This window comes from Numida meleagris, chromosome 7, assembly GCF_002078875.1.
Source record: "Numida meleagris isolate 19003 breed g44 Domestic line chromosome 7, NumMel1.0, whole genome shotgun sequence".
NCBI classification, from domain to species: domain Eukaryota; kingdom Metazoa; phylum Chordata; class Aves; order Galliformes; family Numididae; genus Numida; species Numida meleagris.
Genome location: NC_034415.1, coordinates 20,515,860 through 20,529,838, shown reverse-complemented (window position 1 = coordinate 20,529,838; position 13,979 = coordinate 20,515,860). Strand labels below are relative to the sequence as shown.

Below are 13,979 nucleotides of genomic sequence, written 5' to 3'. Positions count from 1 at the left end.
CAGTGGAGTTAAGAAGGGGCTTTTAAACTCTCAGAACAAGAAAAATCAGGTGGAAAAGACTTAATGCTGAAAAAACACAGGGCTGTTCCCCGCAGTGCTGTCCCAGGAGCTTTGAGCAAACTGGTTCTAAACATTGAAGTCTTTAATGCAACTTCCTGTTTTGCTGTTATTTTACCTAGGCTGGTATTTACTCATAAATATGCAGCTTGCTGTATGCAGAACAGCGGGTAGCTCCATTTACAGCTGTATATAACCGGCTGCGGTATTCAACACCCGTGCTCTGCTATGCAGTATAATGCTCACAATAAAACACATACCGTATTTGCAACGGTGTCCACGCTGCTATTCTGCTACGTGATGCACATTAAGAAACAAACTGGGAACTCAGAGAAGAATTTACCATTTACACACAAAAAGACGCATTGGGATTTTCAATACAATCTAGCATAACACAGTATCACTTTTATATCTTGTTTGCTCCCTTGGTCTTGCTGATTTAATATGTTTTTTCTCTCTGTAACCATAAACCTATAACTTGTACAAAGATTTTTTTAAGCATAACATGCTCTGCAAGTGCATATTTATAAAAGTTTACGATATATAAGTATTGTTGGGATGACTCAGCCCAAGGTCACAGAATCACCGAATGGGTTGGGTTGGAAGGGACCTCAATGCCCATCCATTCCAACCCCTGCCCCCCCCACCGGATCAGGCTGCCCAGAGCCCCATCCAACCTGGCCTTGGGCACCTCCTGCAGCCCCTCCAGGCACCCAAACGGGCACAACGAGGCAGCTGGCTGCAACCCAGCGAGGGAACGGGGACCCTGGGCTGCATTGTTCACATCTGGTTAAGTGCTGCCGATCCTCCAACGAGCTGCCTAATGATTACAACACTTCTGCTGAGAAATTAAAGCGCTCGGCTGGCTGTGCTGGGGCAGAAAGGGTTGGAAAGCAGCTGCTGGGATGCAGGCTACGATGGGAACCCCGGGCGACAGCCCCGAGATGCTCTGCTCACCTCTCCTTGCTCAGCCCTCTTTTCAGTGGCTTGGCAAAATCTCATTGCAATGCTTTATTTCTGAAGATCCCCATAGGTCCTGTAGGCACAGAGCATCATTCATATACACTTCTCCTTTCACAGCCTGCTTTGAAAGGGCCTCGGAAGGGAAACAACTTTGGTTTGGGGTAAGTCAGGTTCTTCTGCGTCTGCACTGGCTTTAATCTCCCCCTGCACAAAAAGCCGGGCTTATTTCCCAAGAGGTGTCCAAGCACACCCAAAGAACTCGGCACAAGCAGCAGCCCGCTGGGTGCCTTTTACCCTCAAGCGTTTGATGAAATTAATGACACAAAAGTAAGTATAAAGGCTAAGACAAATAGAACTGGCAGCAACTTGAACCTTTGGCCTGCCCTTTGAAAGGCTCTGGCAAGTCTCAAATCTTCTTGATCTGCTCACTAAAGGGATGACTGTCCCACAATTATTTTCCAAGCGTTTGTTGGCAAGTCGTAGGAGGAAAAAGTCATTTCGCTGGGGCTGTTAGTACAAAAGCTCAGCTCCAGCCAGGGCCCTGGACTCCACTTCAAATTATAATATTTTAAGTACCTGAAAATAAATATTTTGTCAGCTGCTGGGAATTAAGAAGTAGCTTCGACCTTTCAGAGAGGGGAACCCTGCAGAGAGCGGCGAGCCTCAGAGAGCTCGCAGCAAAACATGAGTTGCCCAAAGCACGCAAGCTGCCCCCACACGTCCTCCCCACTGCCCACCAGGCCGATGTGCCAGCCAATATCAGGTGCCCAATGGCAGTAACATTGCTCACGCTCCAGCACCCGCCACACAGCAGATCTCTGGCAGCAGATCTCAAAGAGTTAAACCCTTCTCCCTTCCCCCCCAATCTCTCTGCCTTTGGCCTTTAGATCAGCCCTGGTTGCCAATGAGGACTCATCGAAACACCACGAGGCTGGGCCCGTCAGGAAGGAAACCAGCGCGTCCAGAGTTTTGTTGTTCTAAAGACTTTTTTTTTTAAATTTTATTTTACTGCTCAGGAAGGAAGCCAGAGCCTGTGCTTCGACTCCAAGAATGTCGATTACTCATCCTTCCCTGCATTATTTCTTTTATCTCTCACTTTTATCTACCTTACTCCAAATTTTTCCCCTGTTTCTTTCTCTGCTGCTCCTAGCCACTGTTTTCAGCTGTTCATCCAAGTTTCATGAAAAAAACCATCTCTGTGTCTGGCAACAGTTTCTTCAGAAGAAATGCCAGGGGTGTGTTTACTGAACAAGGCTCCATCCCTCTGGAGCTGGTGCAGCAATGCAGGCAGCACTGAGCACCTCCGAGACGGGAATGCCACCGCCCTCGGTGTACAGGAATGCGGCAACCTCTGCGTTCAAGATGTACCATGAGGAATGGCTCTGTTGTCCAAAGTCAATAGAGCCCAAGCTGAAATGTCCAGATGGCCCTTCCCTCTTCCTGCACTGTGGGGCTGGGATGAGGAGGAGGAGGCACGGCTGTACCCTTTGCATTCCATGTGCCAACCTCTATCAAGCAACAGAAGTAAAACAATCTGCATACGAACAGCTCTCAGCACATTTCCTAGGCTGCAAACAGAGTGGCTCTGGGACCACCCGAACATCACTGAGCCACCTGAGTACACAGCGACCGCCAGCAAGTGCCGTCTAACAGCCCCCTCCTGCCCTCCCCTCCTGCAGAGCCCATCGCACCACACTGGGACTTCCCTCGCCTCTTTGCCCAGGTGCAGCTCCAACCCAACACAACGGCCCCAGATGGTGTTCACTGACACTGTGACCTTCCCCAGCCCTACCAGGGCATCCCAGCTCATCCCAGGGCACAGGGAGGGGAGATGGACGTGCTCAAGGGCAGAGCTGTGTCCTCATGGTTCTCCTGAAGAGATGGCTGAATGGGAAGCATTTCCCCAGCTTAAGGCCCCTTCTTCCTTGAAATATGCCATAAACCGAGGCTCGATCCAGGCTGCGCCCTGCACAGCTCCACAAGCAGCAGCAGCATCTCAGGCACATCCGAGCGAGACCAACTCTCACCCCTTCTCCCCACCCTGCCTTGCTGTGACACCATCTCCTTCTGTTTCCGCAGTCAAGGCATTTTCGTTTTTAAGAGAGAACATAATGAGACAGCGGGAGCACTGCTTCTGGCTGACGGAGACAGAGATCTGCACACTCTCACTGCTCCATTTTTCCAGTATATCCCAGTCCTGATCCAACAGCCATCACACTTATTTCAGTCTGGGGCCCAACACATTGGCCAAATGAGGACAGAAATAACTCGAAGCCCCCTTATATTTCACACTCCCTCTGCAGAGCTTGATGACGTTTAACTCCTAGCGTGCGGACTGCCTGCATCCCACTGTGCCTCACCCCAGGCTCCCAGCACCACTCCCCACTTCGTGCTGGTTCCAGTGCTCAGCCCCTTCCAGACCCGACTTCTCCTTCATCCCGCAGCCAAAAAAAAAAGAGCAGTGGTCAAACTGCCTCCTTAAGAGAAGTGCACCGGGGGAAAGCTGCCATCCTGGCTGCGGGCTGTGCTGGAGGCTCACCTCCAACCGATGGTCGGTAGTGGGAAGTGAAACTGGTTTACAAGAACCCAAGAAGGAAGCAGGTTCTGTGCAGGGCACTGCAGCCCCCTGGCAGTGATGCTGCCTCCCACCTGCATCCTGCTCTCCTGCTGGCCACCTGGTCCCAAACCATCCGCATTGCCAATGGTGACACTAGGACAAGATGCATTCCAGCCTGAGAGGGACCACCAGGCACATGCAGCACCAGGGTGGCATTCAGCCCAGTGAGCCCCCACCCCATGCACAGAGCAGGGACCAGGACGCTGGCACTCTGCAGAGTCTCCCCTAAAGCACTGTGGAGAAGCTCCCTGTAACATTTCTCATACCAGAATCAAAGCCAGAGGAAAAGGCAGAGCTGTGTTTTGGTGCAGAGCCTTCTGCATGCCTGCCCAGTGTCAGCACAGGCTCCCTGGGATGAGGGATTGCTATCCTATGTTCCCATATAGTGAGGGATGCTACAGGACAGACAGTCGCACATACTAAATGGCTTTGCAAGTTGGTTTCTATAGGGAAACAGCACCAAAATCAGATGAAAAGGTTGAGACTTTTAAAATTTAAACTATCTTAATTAGAAGCAAAGTGATTTTTCCTGAAAATCCCAATAGAACAACATGGGCTCACTGTGGCAGACCTGAGATGCACTCTTGGCTCTGCAAAAGGGCACAGGGCACAGGCAGCTGTGCAGGACTGCACCAGCAAAAAGCCAATGCATCAAAGCTCTTATGTTTTCCAAATTAAAACCTGGGCTGTGTCACTCTGCCTGGAGCCAGCTACCCAGAATCCATGCTGCTGCGGGAAACAAGGACACGGATTCCAGCTCTTCCTCTTACGGGGATGCAGAGGCACGCAGCGCCTTCCTTTTCCCACTGCAAACAGCTGTGCACCACAAGCCCAGCACTGATGAGAAAAAGTACAAAACACGTTCTTCCCTAAAATAGTGGTGAGAAAGCAGACCTCAGCTCCAGGTTAGCAGCTTTGCTTTCTCCTCTCTTCTGCTGCAATTCAAGATGCCAGCAAGGGGCTGAAAGAGAAAACAACGCTGATGGCCAAAGGAAGCCTGGCTTATCACTGCCACCATCTATGTTTTCCAAAGGAAAGACAAAGAACAAGATCACAACCACAGATTGCACCAAACCGCACCATCAATGTTCACTCAGAGCACTCTGACTCCAGGCTGGCTCCCAGGAAAGCTTCACATGTGTAGCCCAGTGCCACACCAGTGCTGTGCCAGTTCCACAAACTGCTGGTCCCAGTTGCTTTGCATAGCTAAAAATCATCCTTGGAAGTCCTCAAATCTGTTTTTTTCTCCTGAAGAGCAAGGATGAAAAATGCCCCCCAGGTATACTGATGTGATTGAGGACCACAAACCGCTGGATAGAGACTGTCACCAGTCACTCGTGGCAGCCACTTTCCTTGGAGTGCAGCATTAGCAGAAAACAACTTTGCCCCCGCTATGAATTTGCATTAGAAATGCATAATAAAAATAAAGCCTAATATTATACAAATGGGTACAGTGCTCTATAGTGCTCCTGATACAGATTAAGGTTAGGCAGATTTCAGATGACAGTTATTTACCTCTGTCTAACACCATGTACGCACAAATGGAATTTATTTTATAGCTGCAGATATTAAGCAGAGGAGGAGATGAGAGGAAATCTTAGAGTCTCACGTAAAATATAATTATGTCTGTTTTCTGCTCCTTGGAAGGCAAACAAAGAGGGGAGAATGGATCTGCTGCTAGCATTTAATGGGACTTGTCTAAATGATATCACACAGATAACAACCGCTGACAATTCCAAAGCACCTTCACGCTTGAGTTTTCTATGGGAACTCCAGAAAGACCTCGGTGGCCTTGGAGGGCCCAAGGCACCTGCACGAGGGTACGTCTCCTTCCTTCAAGACCTTCAGGTTATCAAAGAAAGAGAAAAGCAATGACTAAATCCCTTGCTTGCTTCCTGACGTGCATGCCCACTCCTCCAGCGTCTCCCAATCCCTTGCACAACCATCGCAGCCCAACCAGGAAACTGTCGCTGCCTCCTGAATTTTGCAAGTTAGCAAGTGAAATAATAAAACAACGCTTTAACTGTCGGAGATCCTGGCTCAGAAAGTGCACTTTGGTCATTTCCTTTAATAACCGTAGTTTAGCGGTAATGATTTATAACAGTTCATAATATTCTACTAACTGTACTATATTAATAATACTCATACTTTGCCCTTGCAAAGTGCCTTCTGTCAAAACCTATGGAGCAGCTGATGGGAGCCCCGTGCTGCAGCTGGTCAGGATTTGGGGTCAGGATTTGGGGTCCCAGCACAGCATGCCACCACAGAGCTCTCCTCCTGGAGCTGTGTGAGAGCCACCAGCACCAGCAGGGAAACTGAGGCTGAAGGAGCAGATTCTGATGGGATGAAAGCTGTGGTGAGAGGTTGCAAGTCTCTGACACACCATGGGTCATGGCCAATGCAAGATGAAGAGCAAGCAGAAGCCAGCAACGGGAAGCCATCTCCTCTGGCTGTGGACTTCTGCCCATCACCTTGTGGGAAGGTGATGCCATGGTAGCTGTGTGTAGAAGGCCATTGGGACAGGTTTTATTAGGAGCAAAGAGTAAAACCAAGGGTCTTTATACGGTTGGGTTTTCTTTTTTTCTGATTTTAAAATGGGGCTATAGATCTCTTTTGCAGAAAGGAACACACCGTTAATTTCCACTCCTTCTAGGAATCTCGGCTGTTGCGGGTTTATTAAAGGAAGCCCATAAAATACGTTGCCCGGTGTCTTTAACACGTGCTTTACAAGAAGCCCCCAAACTCCAACAAACGGCATCGCATTTCTCAGCAGCACCCAGCAGAAGGGCCCCATCCAGCACACGGCGCTGCCGCTGCTCCCTGGGAAGGCTCTGCTTTTGTGCATCGCTTGGGTGGTGTCCTCAGCGCCTGCATTTCACAGCACCATGTCTGAGCAGACTGACCTCAGCCTGGTTTTCTGAATGATGAGGAGCATCATCTCACCCTGATGCACTCAGAGCATCTGCTCCCCTGTTGCAAGCATCCCATGGACTCAAGCGCTAGTCCAGCACTGCTGCACGAGTACTCGCTTCTGTACAAACACACTGCACAGGGCCAGGTGCCAGCGGTGGTGGCAGATCCCAAATCATTTCATTGAATTCAGCAAATGGGTGAAAACAGGACGAGACCCTGCTCCCCCAATGCACGGGACTAAAGAGAGCCACTTCATCTTTCCAAGATGGAAATGCCTGGCTTTGGATTCTCGTTGTGCTGCAAAGTATCTCAAGCGTGAAGTTATTTTTCAGGAATATTAAAACAGTGCAATAAATTCCATTAAAAAAAAAATCACCCTTTAGGCCATGAAGTAAACATTTTAATGAGCTATCCAAAAAAGGTTCCTATGCAGTGCTACAGAAGACACCGCAGTGCCTCTGTAGTAACTCACTACCCACATAACACCGATGCTTTCAAGAATCTGAAAAATACAACTGAAAAGTTGAGCCTGCAAACCTGAACAGCACCCACCGGACATGGGATGGCGATGCTGGTTGAAGAAGACATACAACGGTTGCAAGCTCTGGTAGAAGCCCTATTGCATCTCGCCCAGAAGCTACAGACATCTACCTGCTCTGACACACGGCTGTGCTGATCTGGCACACCCAGATCCTCAGGGCCCAGCAACCAGAGCCAACAGCCCCCAGGTATGTACTTAGAGAGCAAGGCCAACCACATGCATGTGTAAATGGCACTACAGCAAACAGTCCCATCCCTGCGTATTACGCGCCAGATAAACCCGCGGTGCTAATGGAGCTGAGTTTCCATGGCGCAGCATCTATATATGATGGAAATATGATACAGAGCCAACAGGCATGTTTAGTGTAAACTGTCCCGGTAGTTACGCAAGAATTTTAATGTCGGTGGAACATCGGGGATGTCGCCTTTGCTCTGCTCCACTGTGCAGCAGACATAAACCGTCCCCACTGAGATCCCACCTGCCTTCCCCATGCAGAATAATGCACGGAACACAGAGCTCCTGCCTTCAGCAGGAATCACCCTGCGAACGCGGACATAAAAGACACACTGGCGGCATATTTCAAAAGCAAAGAGCGATGGATTTACAAGGCAGGTTGATTTTATGATGACTTTTATTGAAAAGGTACGCGGGGTTTAGGCAGATGCCTTTTAGCGGCGGTAAGTTAGCGCGGTGCCTAATGCAAGGAGACAGGCTGGGGAAGCAGCGCCGACAGGGGAGGCAGAGCCGCAATGTCTCTATTACCTCCTCGGCATCATAAAGAGGAAAAATCGGGCCTGAAAGGGAGAGGGGGAAGCAGGGCAGTAGATTTTCATCAGAAAAAATATAGTAATAACAACAACAACAGAAATAGAATTGTTTTCTAGGAAGAAAATTCAGCAGAACAAAGGAGCCTATGTATAGCAGCAAACTCATTGCTCCTTAGAGGCAAACTGACCATAACTCAGTGCTCCTTTTGGGGTACCAGCCCTGCTCAAAGGCCTGGAGCCCATCCCTGGACACTGTCGCTGTGCCAGCAGGGAATGGTGATGGGTGAGTGGGGAGCTATGGCCATGGAGAGTCACCTTCCAACTGCCACCAATGGGAGAAACACACGGGACCTATTTGGGATGCAGCTTTTTGACCTGAAAGAACAGATTTGGGTTTATTCCTTGAAGAGGGAGCTCAGTGGCCAGGAATATGCTTATTGTCCCCACCTGAGGCACAAACCCTGCAGGTGATGCATTTGCTACAAGAACAGTGTGCATGAAGAAAAGGTCAGGATAAAAGACCCAAAGCACGAAGTGCATTTCCTACAAGCTCTGGGAAATCTCCAGCTGAAGCCTTGCTCATACACACAGATGTATAGCACCCATATCCCTGTTTGGGGGCTCAGACACCTTTCCACATATAACGTCGGGTCAGCATTGCCTGGAAGACAGGTTTCCTTTCAGAGCACCTCCCCCTGGAACCTGTCACTGTCCATTTATAAGAAACGTGGCAATGCTGCGGGGTGGCAGGGAGCAAAGGCTGCTCATCCCCTCCTTCAGCACAAGGACAGACACCTGCTGGGTATCTCAACCGCGCACAACGAGAGGAATGCCAACAAGCCAGTGGAGGTACTTACATCTGTCACTTCGGTCTTCAGGACTGGACGAAGTCTCCCGGTCAGAAATGAGGCCCGAAACTGCAAAGATCTTCTTCCCCGTCTCGTCAACCTTGAGCGAGCCAGGGGAGCTGGAGGGGAGCTGGGTGCCAAACTCGTACTCCTTCCCGTCGGCGTCCGAGAAGCGCAGGTGGGGCGAGTCGGTGTCATGGCAGTTCTTCAGGCGCTTGGCCGGCGTGAAGGCCGACTGGTAGCTCTCCCGGTCCTCGCTGGAGGCGAAGGGGCGGAAGGCCCCGACCCCGCTGTGGTTCAGCATGCTGATCGGGGTGCAGTCCAGGTTGGGGGGCGCAAACTGGGGGTGGAGGTGAAGCAAAGAGGGAGGAAAGTCACGGTTGGCAAAGGCGCCCGGCACCCCGCCTTGCCGGTGGTACATGGAGGCAAAGGTGTAGGAGCCATTGGTAAAGGGGATGTGCACGTCCTTGTCTGCTGAGACCGGGACCCCGAAAGGCCTCGGCTGTTGGCACGGGATGGAGGCGTCGCGGCTGGCTTCGGCGGTGGAGGCGAGGACCATCAGCGCCGGGGAGGCCAGCGGGTTGGGGAGGTAGGGCGAGTTCTCCATCTTGAAGGCGGCCCGGTGTAAGTCCATCGGAGTGTCTTTCCTCAGCAGGATCGTGCACGGAACGACCTTCCCTGGAGGGAAAGCAAAGCGAGGGCTGGGAAACCTACTGAAGCGTCATCACCCTCCGGACGCTGTAAGGAAACAGAAGAGAGAAGACGATGGGTTAGGTGTCGGTCCCACCGCGCCACTCACTCAAGGAAATCAACAGAGAATTTCACACGCCGCCGGGAGCGGCTGTGGCCCTCCAGGTTAAGGGTGTCATCCAGCAGGGGCGGATGAAAGGCAAAGCAGGGAGAACAGCACGCAAATTTAATCACCCGCTAATAAACAAGCTTTGGTCTGAAATTAGGATGGTAACTCCAAATGATAATTGGAATTTGATATGGCAAAAGTGGCATGTACTTCTAATTGCAGTCCACTCAAGAATGCCCACACATACGCAGAGCCCTCATTTGCTTGTGTGTGTGTAACCATATGAAAGCACCTATTGCACACCGTTACCCATATCACCACGAGCCGTGCTTGTGCTGTACCCACTGCCATTCCCAGCAGCCGTGTGTTTTCCCGCACTGTCACACCACACATCTCAGGTAACACCCGCACCCATAGGACTTGATGCGATCCTATACGCCATGGGGTGTACGAATGAGGCTGTATGGGTGCTTGTGTGTGCTCCATCGTCACAAACACGCGCAGGCACTCTCCCTTTTAGCAAAAGAAGAGACTTCACCAATAAAATGCCTGGCGTCTCTGACAATATTTAAAATCATAATGGGTGCTTCTGCCATCTGATCTCCACAAACGTCTGCCTTTCGGGTCAGGGACGAGAGAGAATGGATCAGTAATTTTAGTTCCTAATGCACTCACTCTTAAGTAGATTTGTAAACTGCCCTGGATGTGCCATTAACATTTAGAGGAAAATGTTAACCAAATTTCTGTCTTGCATCTCGTCGAGCCTCTCAGGAAGAGCCGCTCCTCTCCGCGTCCCCTCGAGTTCGCTCGGGCTTTTTGCTTTGTTATTTTCTCCCCCAATCAATCTAGTGTCTTTTCTTTCAAGTTTCCGCTGCCTGCCATTCAGGCCCCACAGCCCAGCTCAAAACACAAGGACCATAACTCCGAAACAATATCCCAGCCGCCGGAGCTCAAAGGGCCAGAAAAATCATATAATAATAAAAAGCTGTTACAAATTGTGCCTCTTAAATCCAGCGGGTCAAACATCTCAAATAAAACTTACTGAAGGAGTGTCTCCCTAATGGAGTGCCTTTTGTGCTGCCTGAATGGGGGAGCCTGGGTTAACACAGCGCATGGAGCCCAGCTGGTGCCTTCAGCACAGCGCGGTGATCCTGCTCCTTCTCCCCCATCCTGCACCCAGCGATGGGCATTGATGGTGAAGACAAGTGGGCATCGTCTCTCCTTGGCACTCCTTCATCGTGGACATCAGTGCTGAACGACCGGATTATGGACCTTGCACGAGCAAAGCTGCTCTCTTCCAGATTTAAAGTAAGTTTCCTATCCAGGCATTGCCACCGAGAGCTCAGGGAGAGCAGTGCCAGGGCACCCGGCTCAGCTCTGAACCCTCTGCTCTGCTGCTTTATGCAGCACTCTTGGAAGCTGGTGGCCAGGAAACCACCTCTACTGGCAAATTTGGCATCGCTGGAGGCTCACACGGCCCTGTAGGTCCACATACGTGTATGCACAGAGCTGTATATAAAGGGACGGCTGCAAAGGAACTGCCACCCTCAGAAATAAACAGTGGAAGTGAAACCGAGAGATCATGGAAAATATGGATTTCCAGGAAAAAAAAAAAAGAAAGAAACAACAACAAAGCAAAGCAGCCGCCTCTGCCTCCTCTTCTATTTTCACATGTGCTATCACCCCGCTACGTTAAATGTATTTCATAAATTAGTAATCTGGCCGCAACACTTGACACTCCTGTAGGATACTGTGAATCACCGCGGCCGCTTATTCGTTTGCAAACTTCATTACGCTGGGAATAAATCAACGCGTTACCATATCTCACCCGGCCAAATTTCTGTTTCTTTTTTTTTTTTTTTCAGCCCCCACTTCCTTTTTCGTTCTCTCTTCCCAGCACCTCTCCAACCTCCACCTCCCCCCCCCCCAACGACGTGTGCAGATCAGACCGCGGCGGAGCGGTCATTATGAAAATCTCTCGTTAATACACTCCCGATGTCAAAATGTCATTGGTTTAAATACAGAACCCAAAAGAAGAAAACTAACCGACCTCCTTAATTAAGAAAATATGGATGGTGGGATGATCGGCCAGCCGGAGCGCGGGCTGACGGGCAGGCAGCAGGCACGGGCACAGGGAGGAACTGCTACTTTTCTGCCTCTATGCTGATTTTTTTTAATTTAGCACCTCGCGCAAATCCAGATTAAAATAACTCCGGCTATTGATCCGAGCAGTGGAATTGACATTAATTTTAGTTCACTTCTCACTTTGCAAAGGGATCAATAGGAAGTAATAACAGCTGACATCCCCGCTGAAAGGAGGAGAAAAGACGGGCTGCAGACAGAAATCGAAAAGCAACCAAATAAATCAGCAGCTACTTTTCCACGGCATCAGACAAACTCCAAACAGATTGCGAAAAGTCTTTGTTGAATTAACTAAACAAGGAGCAGAGGGAGGGGGGTGGAGATCCATCTATGGAGCTGCATGAACTGCCCACCAAGTATCAAGGTTATGAAAACACACACATATATATAAATGTATAAAATTTTAATGGTTACCTATCTGCATAGTTATTGGTTTTTAAAGCTGCCCCGGTTAAGGTGTACACAAATTACCTGTGTAATTGTATGTGTTGCTAATAACACTCCACCACCAAGACAAATTGAATGGCTCTGAACCATAAAAATAAAATCTCCCAGCAAGGAACGAGTTGTAATCAGTTCTCCCCGCCTCGGTTTTGGTTCCTCTGCGCGTGGAGATTGTAACACCGCTCTGAATTAGTTCAGTCTGATAAAAGTAGGAGAAGGCACAGAGCCGGAATTCGCAGGCATCACCCCAGCGAGTGAGGAAATGAGGAGGGAGCGCTGCTTGCCAGCGTAACCCCCTTGGTGAGCACATATGCAGGCACATGCATGCCGCATATGCAGCCACCACCTCTGCAAAGCTGACCCTAAAATGCGACTCGGAGTTCCTCTTCCTAAATCACTGCTCTGCTATCGATTAAAATACACACAACGCACCGCCCTGGGTTCCTACAACAGGTTGCATTTTTGTGGTCTCTCAACCATTTCCAAATGTCAGACATTAAAATAATGGGGCGAATTAACATTTTTCTACCTCCAGAAACAAAGTTTTCGTAGGGGAAAAAAAAAAATAATTAACAAGTTACGGGAAAAAAAAGAAAAAGATAAAAACAAAAGGAAACACGGGAAAATTGATGATGCATTTAAATGAGGAGAGACCCAGAAAAAAATCACAATATCCATTTACATTAAAAAGTTTTTTCCCCATAAATGTCAAGTAGGAATTTAGAAATATGCTCTGTGCAGAAAAGCCAAAGATTATAAAACAAAATAATGCCAGCTGTTTGGGGATTTAAGTGCTCAAATGGATTATATATTTGAACCAAACTGGATTTCCTTATAATAAATAAAACAAATGCAAGCTCGAAAGGCAACAAAGGAGAGCTCTCATCACTGGATTAAGATACAAAAGAAAAACAGTTAATTTTTTCCAACGTGTGAGATATGCCAACTGCTGTGAATATCGGTTTGGGGGGGGGGGGGGGGGGGGGGGGGGGGGGGGAAGAAAAATAAAATAAAATAAAATAAAAAAATAGAAAGCGCTGAGTGGAGGGGCCGGGCGGAGCAGAGCAGGCAGCGCTGGTCCCGGCCCCGGGCGTCCCTGGCGGGCAGGGCAGCGCGGCCTGTGCCCCTCGGTGGGGTTTGTTTGGCCGCAAAGTTCTTCGAGGAAAAAAAAAAAAGAAAGGAAAAAGGAAAAAAATAAAAGAGGAAAGAAAAGGAAGAAGGGAAGAAGAAATGAAAGAAAGAAAAAGAAAACCGAAAAGAAAGAAAAAGGAAAAAAAAGGAAAAAAAAAAAAGCTCCCGGGCGGCGAGGGGATGCCCTGCGGCGGGCTGCGGGGAGGAAGCGCCTGGGGTTTTGTAAAAGAATAAAAGGAGGGAAAAAGGGAAAAAAAAAAAAACAAAAAACAACCAACCACCTACCTACGGCTGTGCGCGGCGCGGCCCCCCCGTCCCGCAGCCGGAACGGCTCCGGCGCCCGCGGGGGGAGAGCGGAGCGGCCGGCCGGCCGGACCCACTCCTCCCGCTTCAGTATTTGCTGCCCCTCGGAAAGGTTTTCAAGAAAAGGGAATAATATAAAATCAAGCGGGGCGATGCCCACGTTGCAGCCTAGAGATTGCCCCGCGGGTCCGATGTGGCCGGCGGCAAATTAAACAGGTGTTTGGTGGCACGGCACGGTCCGACCCGGCACGGCACGGCACGGCTCGGCACGGCTCGGTACCGCACACACCCATACTGACGGCACTGCCCGACCCGACCCGATACGGCACGGCTCAGCTCGGCACGGCACGGCCCGACCCGACACGGTTCAGCTCGGCACAGCCCCGCACGGACGGCACGGCTCGACCCGGCACGGCACGGCACAGCCCGACCCAACGCGGCTCGGCACGGCTCG

The 13,979-nt window shown here is 50.0% G+C and overlaps 1 protein-coding gene across 5 annotated transcripts in view; it reads right to left on the bottom strand.

Annotated features, from left to right (window-relative positions):
• Positions 1–13,979, bottom strand: part of RNF220 (ring finger protein 220) — a 164,873-nt gene that overhangs the window by 149,265 nt on the left and 1,629 nt on the right. For all 5 annotated transcript variants that reach the window (XM_021405525.1, XM_021405526.1, XM_021405522.1 and 2 more), the window contains exon 2: positions 8,716–9,444. In XM_021405525.1, coding sequence (XP_021261200.1) covers positions 8,716–9,340 — 625 coding nt within the window. In that variant the 5' untranslated portion in view covers positions 9,341–9,444. The remainder of the gene's footprint in view (positions 1–8,715; positions 9,445–13,979) is intronic.